Source organism: Nomia melanderi, chromosome 3 (genome assembly GCF_051020985.1).
Source record: "Nomia melanderi isolate GNS246 chromosome 3, iyNomMela1, whole genome shotgun sequence".
Taxonomy (NCBI): Eukaryota; Metazoa; Arthropoda; class Insecta; order Hymenoptera; family Halictidae; genus Nomia; species Nomia melanderi.
The window spans coordinates 21,098,023-21,114,244 of record NC_135001.1 but is presented as its reverse complement, the minus strand read 5'-3'; the positions used below and the strand labels follow the sequence as shown (position 1 = coordinate 21,114,244).

At 46.2% G+C, this 16,222-nt stretch overlaps 1 protein-coding gene across 9 annotated transcripts in view; it reads left to right on the top strand.

Annotated features, from left to right (window-relative positions):
• The first annotated feature begins 9,194 nt into the window (after positions 1 to 9,194).
• Positions 9,195 to 16,222, top strand: part of brp (ELKS/RAB6-interacting/CAST family member bruchpilot) — a 116,410-nt gene continuing 109,382 nt past the window's right edge. For 4 of the 9 annotated variants that reach the window (XM_076366159.1, XM_076366158.1, XM_076366156.1 and 1 more), the window contains exon 1: positions 9,197 to 12,498. In XM_076366159.1, coding sequence (XP_076222274.1) covers positions 11,713 to 12,498 — 786 coding nt within the window. In that variant the 5' untranslated portion in view covers positions 9,197 to 11,712. Of the gene's footprint in view, positions 12,499 to 16,222 lie in introns of all 9 variants that reach the window. The other 5 variants (XM_031982222.2, XM_031982223.2, XM_076366163.1 and 2 more) reach the window with 4 other exon arrangements.

Sequence of the window (16,222 nt, the reverse complement as noted above, 5' to 3'; positions counted from 1 at the left end):
GACTACTGCCTCACGGTCAAGTATAAACCGTGCGGAGCTGGAAAGATGGCTCGGCGACGCGATGGCGGGGGCAACGCGACGACAGGAGCAATCTTTGAAATGTATAAAACCTTGAATACACGAAGCTAAATTATATATTAATTGCTTGAATAATAGCGAAAACAAACTACATGCTAATCTCTTGTCCGAGTAATTAAATCATTTGCGACTTAGTCTTTCGAATATGAACGTTTCATCTCGAACTGATGAGGAAACATATGTAAATTAAGAAACAAAGTTATTTCATATAAATATCTCAGATGATGCATTGTACGAAACTTGATGTTATATATAGCACTTTGTAATGAAATTGAAATGTCGGCATTCGTCCGCAAAGGGTTAAACAATAGTAAAATGTCGGCGTTCGTCCACAAAGGTTTAAACAATAGTAAAATGTCGACATTCGTCCACAAAGGTTTAAACAATAGTAAAATGTCGACATTCATCCACAAAGGGTTAAACAACAGTAAAAAACGGAACTATACACTTGCTATTCAAGTAATTAAGTCATTCGTGCAACTTAGTATTCCAAATATGAACGTTTCATCTGATCGAAATGTCGGCGTTCGTCCAAAAAGGTTTAAACAATAAAAAACGGATCATTTTGACTGGTACGATAGTTCTAGTGTAAAACAACGCTTCCTTCTTCTTTCTTACTATTCGTTTATCCAGCGAACGACGGAGAGCTCCTTTTATTTCTTATAGAAAAACGTCGAAACTTTCGCATCGATCCAATGGTTGTCACTGAAAACAACCGGCTTTTAGCAAACAAGAACGAAGTAAGGAACGAGGAGTCAGATGAAATAGAAAAACTAAAGCTCTGGACGGCGACTGTCCGGATGAGTACAGTAGGAATCGTTGGACCGTACGTGTCCTTAAGTGTTATTCTTCCCGCGGAGTCCGACGCCGTCGCGTGATTGGACGGCGCATCGTTACGCGAGGATCTTAATCTTTGATGGTACGTTGTGACACGGGATAGGAATTTTTCGACGGCCACTGCCGCGGAAACCGTTCCACGTTGGGATCATTGGACTACGACGGTATCGCGGTTCTACCGAGATACCGGGTATTTTTAGAATAGGATGTTGTGGTCTAAGGGACGTGTATTTACAGGTTTCCGTTGATCTTAGATGCTGGCGATCTAGCGTAGAGATTTCGGAAAGGAAGGCACTTGGCTGTGCCCCTTTGCTAATTACCGGCATTTGTAAATTAATTTGATTCCTGATTATCTATTAAGAAGATTTGTCGAGCAACGAACAACAATTCGTTTGGATGAAGATAAGCAGTTGAAAGTGTAGATTCTGTATCGATGACCAAACTGATCGTTATAGGAAGGGAAACGTGTTTACTTGACCAAAGATAAGCGGTCGAAAGTTCAGAGTTTGTTTCGATGCTTCAGTTACGGTTTCAAGTGGATCTAATCTAATCATTGACAATTAACACATTGCGTACCGGCTAATTCCCAGAGAACCGAATTCTGCGGATGCTGATTTTCAACATCAACTTATATCGCTATGTATAAAAAAACTCAAATATATTGTGTACGTACCATGTGTTTTTATAACGAATCATACCACGATGTCTCTCAGTCACGTATGAGAATAAAAGGAATGATTAAAATGTTATTGTTTTTGTGTATAGGACCAAAATTTTTAAAGCCAAAGAAACTTTTGTAAATGCAATATGAAACAATCAAAAAATTTAAGTAAAAAGTTCAAATGCGATTCAAAGTCACATCGTGGTCCGATTAGGGTGAAACGAGTTGATTAAGCAACATGTGAATTGAAATCATTGAAATCAGATTTTGTTAGACACATTTTCCTAAATGTACCAGTCAATTTGATTGCTCGCACGTTTTAATCCATTAACCGTTTGAATGCTAAACAACTTTGTGGATATTTACCAAAAATGCTGAAGTGATCGGGTGTGTAAAGAAATTAATAGGAGTACTTATCTAATGAGATCATGAATATTGTGTTATTACAAAAATATCAAAAAATAACATTTATTCAAATAAATTTACTTTATTGTATATATTATTATTATATATATAATTATATTATATTATATTATATTATATATTATATTATATAATAATTTATATATATTATTATATATATATTTATTTCTCGAAGAATATAGTAAGAAAATTATAATTGATACTGATAAACAGAAGCGCCTCCGCGCTCTCCGCAATTTTGGTGCAACACAAGAAGAGCGCTATAGCGCTCCTCAGCACTCAAACGGTTAAAATCGACTGTCTCTTAAATTCAGATTATACATAGATCATAGAAAGACACTCAGGCACGATTCCTTCGGTACTTGGAGTCTACGAACGACGACGCGCCAAAAACGCGCAGACATTCGTATTCGAAGACATACGCAGCCAGCGCGTCGCATTTAAATTAATTGGAGAACAAGTCGGAGGCAGAGAGCAGCGATCCGCTCGCGATATCGCCGGCAATATCGAGGCAGCGCGGCAGCAGCCGGGTGCAAAGGTCGACGATCGCTCGAATAATCGTGGCACGCCGATGAATCGTTACGATTACGCTGCGCTGCGAACGCGCCGAGTGTCTTATGCCCGCGTAATCGTAAACAAAATCGCGATTCGGATCTGTCGAACGAATTAAGTCTCTCGATGATTAACTGATTAGTTTAACAGGACGGCCGATTCGCGCAAACAACGCGACGCGTCGTCGTTCGAGAGGCGAACCTGTTAATGATTGTTTCTCGCGCTAGCGATCAACGGTCAGATCAAGTCAGATCCAGTCGTAATCGTTGCTAACGCATTCGCAGTTGGCGGTACGGTAGAGTTATGTCAAAATTTATTAACTATCCAGTCGGTTCGCAGGTCTGATCGGCAACAGTGATCATCTGACAAAAAGAATCGTGGCTAACGAACAATTAACCCTTTGCACTCGAAATATTCAAGTTTCTGGACAGGAAATATTCAACATTTTCCGACGAGATACAGCCGACATGGTTCGAAACTAATTTAACGATAATTCACAGACAAATTGAGCAACATAGCTATTTCATTCAAATATTTCACATAGCAGTACAAAGTCTAATTTAAAATACTAAGCATTCAACTGTATAGTTTTGCTGTGTCAAATAAAGTGACTGAGAGTCACCTCTCGAGTGCAAAGGGTTAACCCTTCGCAGACGAGAATTCTTGAAACTTCCGAAAACCTTTTCCATAAAACAGAGTTACGCATCAAAGTCTCAAATACTAGAAAAAAGCTGCACGTCAGTCTTTCGTTACTCGAATAATTAAACCATCCACTCGCAACCTTCGAATTTAGATATCAAAGCTTAAAATCTCCATCGCGGTGACATCAGAAAATAATGCGACTCGTAGCAAGAAATGAAGACATGAATGGAAATCGGAACCGAATGAAGCTGCAGCGTGAAAAGTTCGATTTTCTTGCGACGATTAACATCTGATTTAAAGCTGTCGTTTTTTTATTGCAATGTAGTTCTCTTCACTGAACGAACGAGGAATGAAATGCGTATATACATAATTCACGGAATTTTATTGTTTTCGATCGTCGACTGTAGCCGATCGTGATCTCACCGTACCGTTGACCGTTAGTGTGAATAGAGCCTAAATCGCCGCGCGTTGCGTTACGTCCATTGTCGCGGGCCTCGCTCCAATGCACGGACGCATTTGCATTGAATGCAGAATTTTCCTACTGCCCGTGACCCGTGTGCATCATCGCGCCCACTTCCGCGGGAACTTGTGCTAGAAGGCGATCTCTCCGAATCTGTAATAGGAGATTCGGTTCTGTTTCCTTTAAGAAGTGCTTAAAGCACGTGGCCCGATGGTGGACCATAAATTAAGTGCCCCATCGCTGGCTGCAGACAGTCACAGCCGAACCATCAGCGTTTTGCTGAGATCGAACTTCCTCGTTTGCAATACCCAGTTTCGAACAAATGATTTAACTGTTCGAACAGCGAGGAATCGGTGCACAATTTCCTTACTTTCTATGATTTGAGCATTCCGTGTTTAATTTAGCAGAATTTGCAAAAGATTTTGTATATTTCGACGATCTACATCCTCAAAGGGTTAAACCGTGTCTCGATAAACGTATTCTTTATTTTCCATAGTAATCTTACTGTTTCTGCACCTCTGATACAAATCTCAAAGTTACTACAGAACTGTTGCAGTTGAGATTTGTTGAGAGTGAGCGTGAAGTATATTTTTAATGGCCGCGAGGTATCCATTGCAGTCCTCTGTTTCGCGGTCAGATGTTCTCCCGAGGACAGCCGTCTTTGTTCAGCAAAAAGCTCAACCGTTGAACCGAGCTCCGTTTTTCAGTTCTTGTGAAGCACCGTACTACATACTTTAACCCCTTGCACTCTGTAGGCTCCAATATTGCACCGGTTATAATATTAGATATTTTAATGAATCAAAGAAACTACCCTAAAATTATTCGATTTTCCACGCATCCAAATTTTGTGCTAAGAAGGAAAATAAAAGATCGAAGAAATGTTGCATTTCTCATTTTCGTTAGGAATACTATAAAAATTAGTTGCAGTTGCTGATAGATTACAAAACAACCTGGAGTGCTGAGGGTTAATCTACGTTAATACTATTATATACATATATTAACGGTTAATAAATATGCATTTAGCTTTTCAAACTGCGTTGTTTATTTCTACAAATAAATATTCAACACGATCCATCAACGAATTTCGTTCGATGATCCTCTCCGTGATCCACGCGAGTCCTCCGAGCGTCGGGTTACTTAGGATTTCGAGGGTGGATCAGCGATACCTGCGGCTGGTACAGGAATCTCGAGGCAAGGGGTTAATTGCACTTCATAGCTTCATCGGGTTTTCCGTTATTATTCGCGTTTGACGCAGAAATTCGGGAAATAATGTAGTAATCTAACTGCATTTCGTTCAGCTTCGCTGCGACGCTGTTAACGTTGCAACATCGCAAAAGTTGTAACGTCAAAGTTACAACGTTGTTATTATGGTTGCCTCGGCGAACGTTTGACGTATTTTGCTATAAGTAATTTACGAGAAGCAAAGGAATCTCCTGTCCATTATCGCGGAGAAACTGAGAAATTATCAAATATACCTTTTCAGCAATGAGCAGACTGAAGTATAATTAAAATTTTAATGAATACTCTGCAAATTTGTATCGGAAAATTACGAACACTCTGGTATCTCTGAGTATCAGTGATAAAATATTGAGAGCGAATGCTATAACATCTCTCCGATTTTCTATTTTCCTTCTCAGCACAAAATTTGGATGCGTGGAGAATCGAATAATTTTAGGGTAGTTTCTTTAAGATTCATTAGAATATCTAATATTATAATTGGAGCCTACAGAGTGCAAAGGGTTAAGACAGCTCCGATATTCCTCCGCGGAGACGCTAAAAACGTCCGCGCGAATTATTCGTGCGAGTTCACGCAATTGCGGCGAACGAACGAGTGTGGAGGTTGAATTAATTATCCCCGGTGCAGTTAACGTAATAACGAGCCGTTCGTCTCGCAGCGAGCTCGTCGAAGGCTAAACATCTGTCCGTCTCGGCCTGATCCGCGACGGAGACGTAAAAACGGGGGTCGGGGACAATGAGTCCGGGCACCGAGAGCTCATTTTATATTCCGGGACACCCTCTATTTGAGGGATCCTCCGGGATCCGTAAGTCGTCGAGTCAACAGGGTTTTATTAAACGATACTCGAAATTCGGAGTGGCCGGAGCCCCCTCCCCTCGCCCTTTCACCGTCCCGGAGATTAGCTCGCGGCGCGGAGGAATGAAAAACCGAGGGGTCCAGAGGGTGGAAAGCTTTCGTAACGCCTGTGTTATCAAAGAAGCCACGCCGGACGATCGTAAAATACGGGCTTGCGCATTTCCTTCGTCTTCCGCGAGCCACGACAACGATTTCCAACTTTTCCGCGGCGGGTCGTTGGTCGGACGCTTTTCTCTTGACCCCTCTGGAACTGGGAATTTGGGAAATTACGGGCAAGAGCTTGATGCGGTGGTGAAATTAAATTAAGGGATGCTGCGGTATTTGTCGTGGGAACTATAGATTCGACGCTGTACTTATACTGAGAGTTGTTGGAAATATTTATTGAGCGAACAGATATCAATAGAGAAATGTTGATAATAATTTAGGAATTGGAGATGAGAAACTAATGGACGTTTAATATATTTAGATTTCTGAGTTTTTAAATGATTATAGGTGTTAGGATTGTAGGGAGATAGAAATGTTAATATTTTACTGCATGATAAATTTGTTAGGAAATTTTAGATTTCGATTACGCGAGAGCCCGGCTGCCAAGGGGCCACGTTCGAATCGATACGGCACTGCTCGGTGAATCGTAGCTTCATTGATTGCGATGTCGTACACCAGGTCGACGACAGAGTCGTGTTATGTAGATAAAAACGCGTTCTATACCTGAAATTGAGCACGTGTCTGCATACACCTTTATTGAGTACTACAATTTATTGAAAGTTTTACAGAACATGTATACATATTACGTCCATATACACAGGAATTTTTATTTTCCATATCTTACGAGAAAATATCAGTTTGCACCATAAAACTCTTTCATCTCTCGTATCGAGTTCGATGGGAATTTTAGAAGGTCGACAGTGTGAGGTTAAAAAGAAATGGAAGAAGATCAGAATGAATTGCAAAATCGAGTAACACCATATAAAATATAAAGTACAGTGTATCCATGGCGTATTTACAAAACGAAAGGAACTTTAACCCTTTGCCGTACAATGTGAGACTCGTGATGAAGGTTTCTAGACTAATTTAACAACAATCGATGTTATTCATTACCCACTGATCAAAGCAAACTATTTCGCTATTATCATTATATTATCTTCAAATAAAATTTCCACTCGAAGTATGGACAATTTTGTTGCATTTCTTCCAAATTGTCGATAGTAGAATGGTACACGAGCTTAGAACAACTTGATTAACTTTAAGAACAACTTGATTAACCCCTTTGCCGTACAATGTGAGACTTGTGATGAAGGTTTCTAGACTAATTTAACAACAATCGATGTTACTCATACCCACTGATCAAAGCAAACTATTTCGCTATTATCATTGTATTATCTTCAAATAAAATTTCCACTCGAAGTATGAACAATTTCGTTGCATTTCTCCCAAATTATCGATAGTAGAATGGTACACGAGCTTAGTGGCGAAAGTAAATAGTACGGCAAGGGGTGAAATACAATCAAATATTTCAAGGTTCAGCCACCTGACAGCTTAACGAAATGACTCGTTCCACATTCTAACGAGGGAGGTCAAGGGGGATGTGTCCGGGGTGGTCAAGAATTAGAATCAGGCCGTCCTTCAAACAGGAATGCCGGCCAGAAGATGAATGAATGCGACTGCTATTCGAGGGAAAACTAAGGGGGAAAAAAGTCACCCCCGACGCGCGCGAGAGCTTTATAATGAGGACACTCGTGTCCAAGATAAAAAAAGGCGACACCGGCGGAATGCGATAGGGGTTCTCGCGAGTGTCCTCCTTTGTTTCCACTCTTTGAACTTACCCGCGCACCCCATAAACAAAAATTTCGCCGATCCGAAACGGTGGTTCGACCCCCTTTTCCACTCGCGGCGTTTTTCTCGGGAGTGAAACGGCCCGAGAAACTTATCCCATTAAATTTTAACAGCGAACATAAACGGGATGACAAAAGGAGGATAGCGGAGAGAAGTGGAACCTCCTTTTCCCTATACTATTTTAAAAATTCCGATTTATCTGTGCCGATTCGATCTTCGAAAGCTGGGTGGAGCAAATTGTTTTTTGAGCTTTGTCGTTGCGATTGTGGAGGTTTCAAACCTTTGCACTCGAGAGGTGCCTCTCACTCACATAGTAAAACTATAAAATTTGATACTTAATATTAAACTTCGTATAATGCATCAATTTGAGAAATAGCTTTGTCCTTCAATTTAAGCGTGATTTCGAGTTAGTTTCGCAAAATATCCTCTCTATTTCATCAGAAGACGTTAAAATATTTCTAATGAGAAACTTCCGAGTGCAAAGGGTTAATAGATTCTCAAGTTTGTTGATTATTTGGAGAAGAAAGTTAGACGGAATCTGATTGTATTAGGGGTGCTGCGGAGATTTATAAAAATACTTATTTCAGGAAGCTTTGTTAGGTAAGTGTATGGTCCAATTCGAATGCATAGGTTTTAATGGAATTTTTCATGGATGTAGAGCTTCTGAGAATATTCCGCTCGTATTTTTTATGGCCACGCATACTCATATTTACGAGGTGGAAACCGTTTCTAGAGTTGAACGCGGAAAACCTGTTTTATGGAATATCTTGAAAAATGACGGATATAGCTGGTTCCATTAATTTTAATGATATTTCGCCAAGTAGACGTTTCATCCCCTGCTGCGAAGATATTTCCACCCCGTAAACACAAACACGGAGTGCAGTAAGGAATGTGTGTGAAATATTTTTCCGTGCTCTATATATGCAGACTCGAGTATCGGTACGTACGCATTTAACACTGGCTGAAAATGACCTATTTCTGAATACATCTACAACCATCGAAAAGACAACAGACGCTTCACAGAGAAACGATTACATAAATTACTCGAACATAAAATTCAGACGCATCGTTTTAGTCACAGCAAAATCATTTCCGAAACTCAGCGTGACTCGACAGTTCGACTGTTCAGGTAACACCCCTAGTTCACCATTCCCCGAATTCAAGCGACACATCATCATTCTTACCTCAAGCAGCCCCGACAGCCCTAAACTCCCTTCCACATTTCCCGCAGACCGACGACCGTACATACAACGACAAAGACGAATCGGCGTCCGCCTGATTCAACAATCCCAGAACAATTACCCAAGTTAACAATGCTCGAAGATTTCCGGTGTCCAAATAAACCGAAGAAAAAGAAAAGGCCAGACACACCGGGGGGACAGCGAGGGGTGGTGGTGGAACAGAGGAGAGAGAGTATCGTTGGTCCGAAAATCCAGCGATGCTGCGCGTATCATGGATCCGCTTGGATCTGCGCGATAGGGAGGGTTCACGCGCTGGCGGCCACCACGGTGGTGGGGTCCCGAGCATCCATCCGGCGGGGAGGGCCGTAGGGCACCGTCGGGATGGAAGGGGGTGGGTTTCGTAGCGGAATCGAGCGAAAGGCGCCGCGTCGCGCCGCGCCGCGCCGGTGTCGTGATAGTAGTAGTCGGTCGTAAACGTCGCCGATGACGTCGTCGGAGGGCGCTGCCGGCGCGGTCGACTTTAATCGGCGCTAGTAGTAGTAGCGGCGGCCGGTTGCTGGCGGTGGTGGTGGTGGTGGTGGCGGCATTGGTGGTGAGAGTTCTCGTAGTGGCGTGCGTACACGCGACGGGGCTCGTGTACGGGGGGATAGAGAGAGCTTTGACAGCGTCGCCGGGCGGGTGGTTGTGCTGGATGGTGGTGGTCGTGGCAGTGGCGGCGCGCCGGAGTGAGAGAGCAAAGATAGACGGACGGACAGGGGGCTAGAGAGAGGGCGAGAGAGAGAGAGAGAAAGGGAGACAGGCTGCCGGCGGCGGTGAAGCGAAAGGGTGTTTCACTCGGCTCACATTAGAGTAGTCTGTCAGTGCGCGCGGTTCCGTGGTGGCGCGGCTCTCCGTTAGCGAGGTGGTTGGCTTGGCTGGACGGCTCCGTTGGGGAAACCGGCTTTCCCGGCGCCGCTTGCTCGTAGGGTCGCGCGTAATCGGCGCGCGTCCGGTCGGAGTTCGAGTTGACTGGAAACGGGACGGCCGCGGGGCGGGAGCGAAGGATTTGTTGGGAAACGCCGGTCGACGGCTCCGGGCGAGAGAGACAGACGGCGTGCCGAACGGGGCGAGTCAAGGGGCGGACGCGGCGAGAGACGAAGAGGGTGCGTAGGTGTGCGCGCCGGCGACTGGTGGCGGCACAGCGAAGCCGAGAGAGACGCACGCGAGGAATCGAGAGACAGAGAGAGAGAGGAGACCGAGCGGAAAGAGGAAGGACGGGAAGAGAGACCGTGGCGAGTGCACGGAAGTGGCGGTGCCAAGTCGTGGTGGATGGTGGACAGTGGAAGGTTCGGGTAGGTTGGATCGGTTGGTCTTGGTCGTCTCTCGGCGAGGAACTCTGGAACCGGTGAGACGAGGGGGAGCGGAAGGAGGAGCGGAACGGCGGAGCCGGCGGAAATAGAAGCGGAGGCAGCGTACGAGACGGCGGGGACATCGGCGGCGTAGAGGAAGAAGAGAGGAAGCTCGAGCGAAGCGCGAGACGAGACGAGACGAGACGAGACGACGGGGACCAGAGAGAAGAGACGGAAGCGAGGATGAGATCGATAAGGAGGGAGTCGAGGTGCGGGTTTCGCGAAACGGGGACGCCGCGCCGCGAGTAGATACGCGGCCGGTAAACATACGCGTGTAACATACCTGCTCTCTCTCGCGTACGCGCGCACTCACGCACGCGCCGAGGGGCAGCGGGACTCGGAACGATCGCCGGGACTCACCCTCGTCCTGAGGGTCCTCCGGCGCCGTAGGACGAGGGAGAGAGAGAGAGAGGAGGGAAGAAGGAGACACCGGGAGCACCGGAACAAGGAGGAGGAACGAGGGAAACGGGGATATCGGTCCGGAGAGAGCGGCGATTCGACGGAAAAACGACGGGAGATCCTTTCTCTCTCTGCCCCCCGCGCGCGCACACCCCTCACCGCGCGCACACGTTCACACGTTCGCACACGTACACGTACACGTACGCGCGTACAGACGGACAGACAGGTAGAGGCTCTCGCACCCCACCCCTCGCGATCTCTCTCGATTCATCTCCGCCACTCGATGGGCTTTGCCGGCGAAAGAAGGTCAAAGATCGATCGCCGTGTACGAGGGTCGTGACCTCACGCACACGTTAGCACAACCCGCGAGCCACGCGTGCGGAGGAAACGCGTACGCGTGTCGGGCACAGTTCCGAGAAGAGGAGAACGGACGGACGGACGGACGGAAGGAAGGAAGGAAGGAAGGAAGGAAGGAAGGACGGGATTCCGAAGAGGATCGGGCGCGATGCTCGAGCCGAGCCATCGCCGATCGACTACGCGCTAGGCGTTGCCTGATGCACGCCGCTCGCGCGACGACGTTCTTTACGCGTAGATTAGAACGGCTCGCCGGCGCGCGAACCAGCGCGCGAACCAGCGCGCGGCCCGCGAAGTGAACGACGTTGTCCGAGATGACGAACAGACGCTCGCTCGCCCGTCGATAGGTAATAGCCGCGGGGGGAGGAACGGGGGGCCGACATCCGCCGGACAATAGAACTAGAAACCGAGATTCGGGTATTTTAGAGTCAAGGATCTCGACGATCGTCCACATCATTTAGTAATCACATCGTCACCGAAGCTAGCTCTAGTAGCCATCACCAACGAAGCCGAACGGGGTACCAAATTTTTTCACCGATTCCGTAAACGGAAGACACGGAGAGAGAGAAACGAAAGACGTGTACCGAGATACCGTAAGAACCACGCGACAAACTAACAAGACTGACGAAGAAGATTAGAGCAGAATTCATCTGTGACCAAAGGAGAGCTCACGGAATTGCCAGGGAGGAGTAACGCGAACGAACGGAGCCAAGAGCGTCGAACGAAAGTAGAAGATTATAGAGTCTAGAATATAGGAGGAGGACGACGCTCGTAGTATAAAAGTTCGCGTATACGATATATAGAGGAGAAGTATGTCCAGGGATCCGTACTCGAGCGGAAGCGGAGTGGTCGGGCCGGGAGGCGGCACGCGTTCGCCTCGCAGCGGTCGTCGCGTGGGCGAGCTGCCCACCGTCGACCGTAGCCCGTCGCGTAGCTACGCGAGCGGTCGCGGCAGTCCGTTGGGTCGCAAGAGAGGCACCCGTAGCGGGAACAACTCGCCGGAGCACCTCGGATACGGCAGCTACCATCACCATCAGCTGGGCAGCCCGTACTACTCCCGCGACGAGGACCTCGCCAGTCCCGTGATGCTCGAGGAGAGGGGCAGGAGTATGTCAACCGGGGGCGGTGGGGGCGGACATCACAGATCCAGAAGCGCCTCGAGACCCGCCATGTCCAGCTCGGCGGGCATGTCGGCGAGGTACACCAGCCTCGATCGCGCGTCAGCGGGCATACTCGATCACGATCGCGAGTTCGTGCCGATCAGGGACCCAAGGGAACGCAGCCGGGACCGCGGCCTCTACCTCGAGGATGAATTGTACGGCTCCCGTTCCGCCAGGCAAAGCCCGAACCCGCACATGCTGCGGGACAGCGGCGGCTACATCGGCGAGCTGCAGCACCAGAACAACGATCTCCAACGAGAGCTCGGGAACCTCAAGAAGGAGCTCGAGCTGACGAACCAAAAGCTCGGCAGCTCGATGCACAGCATCAAGACCTTCTGGAGTCCCGAGCTTAAGAAGGAGAGAGCGTTGAGGAAGGAGGAGAGCACCAAGTACAGCCTGATCAACGAACAGCTGAAGCTGCTCAACTCCGAGAACCAGGTCAGTTAGCGCTGCGGAGATTTTCCTTTTCGCTTCCGCGTCGCAGCCCTTTGCGCTCTGACGGCCTCTTTTTCGGTAGTCGCTTCATCGATCACGTATTTTACGCTTTCCGAGAGTACCGCACGCGAGTCGAGCGATAGAGATATTTCGTTTAAATCGCATGGTGTCGTATTAGATGTAATATTCGCTGCTGAAGCTTAGAATTTCGCTGCGTCGAGGTAGCTAACGATCAAAGGCTTCGCAGCGCAGAGGGCCAAGGCGTTTCTCTTTGTTCCCTTTCGAAAAATCGGTTCTCCCAGTACGCGCGTACGCGATTTTGATCACGGTTCGATCGCGAACACGCGCACAGGGCTCTTTCTTCCCGTTTCGACACCCTTTCCGCGCGTTCTCCTCCTCGCCCCCTTCGCTCGATGACGTCCGCGCGCGGCTGGAATTTAGGTCGAAGCGATTAGGTCGAACCGCTTCCAGCGTTGCTCTTTGTGATCGCGATCTTTCCCCGTTTTTCTAACGTGCATCGCTGAAATCATCGTCTCGGCCGGACTGCAATTGCTTTTTCCACGATCCGCGCGGATTCCGGGGCGAAATCGGGTCGCGAGTTTTTCACCGGGATTCCCGCGTCATCGGAGGGCTATCGATCTACGTGCGCTACTCGAGGACTCGTTTTTCTCCCCGACGTACTTTCCTTTTTTTCCCCCGACACTTCGTAACAGACCGTGTGTGCTTATCGATTGGCCAAAAATGCGCACCCGAAGGGGGAGCCACCGATTCGCAAGAGCGTTTTCCGCGAGATCCTCCGCGAAACTTCCGTTGTTTCTTCGATTTCAACGCGCCCATTGGAAGCCCCGGAACCGTAGACCCTGCTCCGTGTATTATTCCAATGGTTAACCGTGTTAATCTCTTTGTCAAGAACATCGACTCGTTTTCTCGTTCTTAAAACTCTTAAAGAACCCGTGCTTCGCGTTGCAAAGCTGATATTCTTCATCTTTGTTTTCATTTGCCCCATACTTCGCCGCGTTCGTTATTTCCTCAGTTTTGCTACTATCGTTACGTCTGTTTTTCCTCAGCTTTGTTTCTATTACAGTCGAACCTCTAAACTTCAATATTTTATGTCTTCACTTCTGCATCGATAAATGTTACCATTATTGCACATCTCTCAAGTTTCCATCTGGTGTCTTCACAGTGCATTCGCCGAGTTACCTTATTATTTACTCTTAACACATTGTTGACCGACAATTTTACGCAGAAGCTATGTCACCGGTATTCTGTAATTAAATCCAAAAGTGGAACAATCTAAGCTTCGATATATCTTCATTGTATCTAATGAATTGGAACCTAAAATCGGGCATATCTTTTAAATAAATTTCAACATTCTGCTTTTGCAACATCTCACTGCCCTGCGCTTCAAAAATTGAAATAGCCAATCCCAGTGCGATCACGAGTTAACTCCTGACCGGTCAGCAATGCGTTAAACGTTTAACACTAGGTTTACGGTAATTTATTGTACACTTCATTCTATTAATCCTAAAAGAATCGATGCTCGTTTATTTAGATTGTGGAAACTGGAGATTCGGTAGTAGGTAATTGGGGTACATGTCAGTGTGACTGCATCAATCAAAATCGGCGTAAACATTTAGAAAATAATATTTCTAGAATCCAATATGCGTCAATTTCACGCGTTCCGTAAACCTAGTGTTAACTACAATTCTGAATTAAAAGTTCAACACTAAACTTACCAGACGGGTCAAAATGACCTATTCTTGATTTCTTGCCTTTGCAATGATTAAAAAGTAACATGTTTCTCTGAGAAATTATTAACCAGTTAACCGTGACGAGTATACACGTCGTCGTAAAGCTTCACATGATAATTCTTTCATGAATTCTCTATTTTCTCACATAAACATGTAATTCATCTGTTTCGCTTTGATCTTTCATTAAAATATGTTATTCTATTACGTCTAAAAATTCGATGTTGAATATTTAACCAACCGTAGAATTTCGTTAACCCTCTACAGACTCGTGTAACTTTGAAGTCAATATACCGGGTTAAACTGATTTATCGAACTTCTTGCCGGAAAATGACCAACGAAGTGAAATAATTACTCAACTTAAGTTACAAACTATATTCGTCTCAATAAAATTCTTAAGACCGTCGAACACATTGTTAACCAGTTAACCGTGACGAGTATACACGTCATCATAAAACATGACACTAATTCTTCCAGCGATAAATTCCTTATTTATGTTAAAAATTCTCTACATCAAATCTGAATTACTGTTTCTATAACGCCTACATACATTTCCGCCGAGTATCGTATTCTTACGATCGTTACCGTTACCATTAGCATTATCGTTATTACTAAACTGCACACGACGAGCGCGACCGACCGCCGCGGCGACGACGGAATTCAATTAGATCCGCCGTACGACCGCGGCCCCCGCCCCGCCTCGTCCCACCTCGTTCGCCAACGGAAGAATCCGGACCATTCACAATCGGCATCGCAACAAGTTCTAAGTCGGGGCTTGTCCGGAATTCTTCTTCGCGTTTCCTTGAACGAGCGGCGCGCGCGGGGGTACGCACGCATCCCGCTCGCCCTCGAGGACGCCGGAGCTCGGATCAATATGTTAGCTGTTCGCGAAGCCCGTCGCATATTTATATAATGTCGGCCGAAGTCACGCGTCTTCCAGGGAACTTTGTCTTGCGACGCGACCGATCGCTGGAAATAATAATAACGACATTATCGCGTACTTTGGGAACGATTAGCGGCCGAGATTCGGCGTTTCCCGCTGCTGCGATGGATGACTCGAACGTGTTACGGTTAAATTTAGAAACTATGCTGGGGTTAAAGTGCACGGTGTCGAATGTAAGTTGCAGTCGAGATCGAATGATATTAAACGCCGCGAGAGCATTCGTTCTCGAGCGCTTTGGACTTGAAACGCGGAATCTCGATGTTTCGAGTTATCGAGGTTAGAAGTGGAGCATCGCACAGATCTGTTGAAATTTAGAAATGGAAGAGGCAATTAGTTTCAATGATTACACTATGGAAAGCGATGAACGTATGGATTTTGAAAGTATGGAGAGCCAATTAACGGCTGATGTAAATTTCGAGATGATTTACAAATCGAATGAGATATAGATTTAGGAACTGGGGAAGATCACCGGTGACACCAATCAAATCGACTTTAGTTCGCTCAATTAAACGATGGTTATTCGAAAATATTTCTATATTAAATAATGCTAATGCGGTGTTCAGCTAGATGGACGTGCAATAGTAATGCAACTCGATCGAATGATTTAGTATTTGATTTTTTCCATTTCGTGTATTTTCCGCCACGAAATCGTGCGGCGTTCGACGCGTTAAAGGGGTGTTCCACGTCTCGAAAATAAAACTCAAGTTTCCCGAGCACTATAAACATCTCATTTGAAGGCGTTTGAATAGTTCCGCGGCTGACTGTGGAAATTTAGAAGCTGCGGGAGGCGAATAGGGAACAGAGAGATCACGACAATGCCGAGCACACGTAACTTTTCCCAAGTGAATAAAGAGATTACCGGCGGGCAAAGCTTGTAAACGCGAAAGTGTCTAAGTTGCTTTATGGACAAGTTGGCCGGAGATGGGAGATACGGTTTCTTGGTTGGACGTTTAGCTCCGCGTAAACTTTTCAGACTTTAGATGGGAAAAAACGTGAAGACGAGGCTCGAATGTGTCGACTGAATGACGAGGGTATC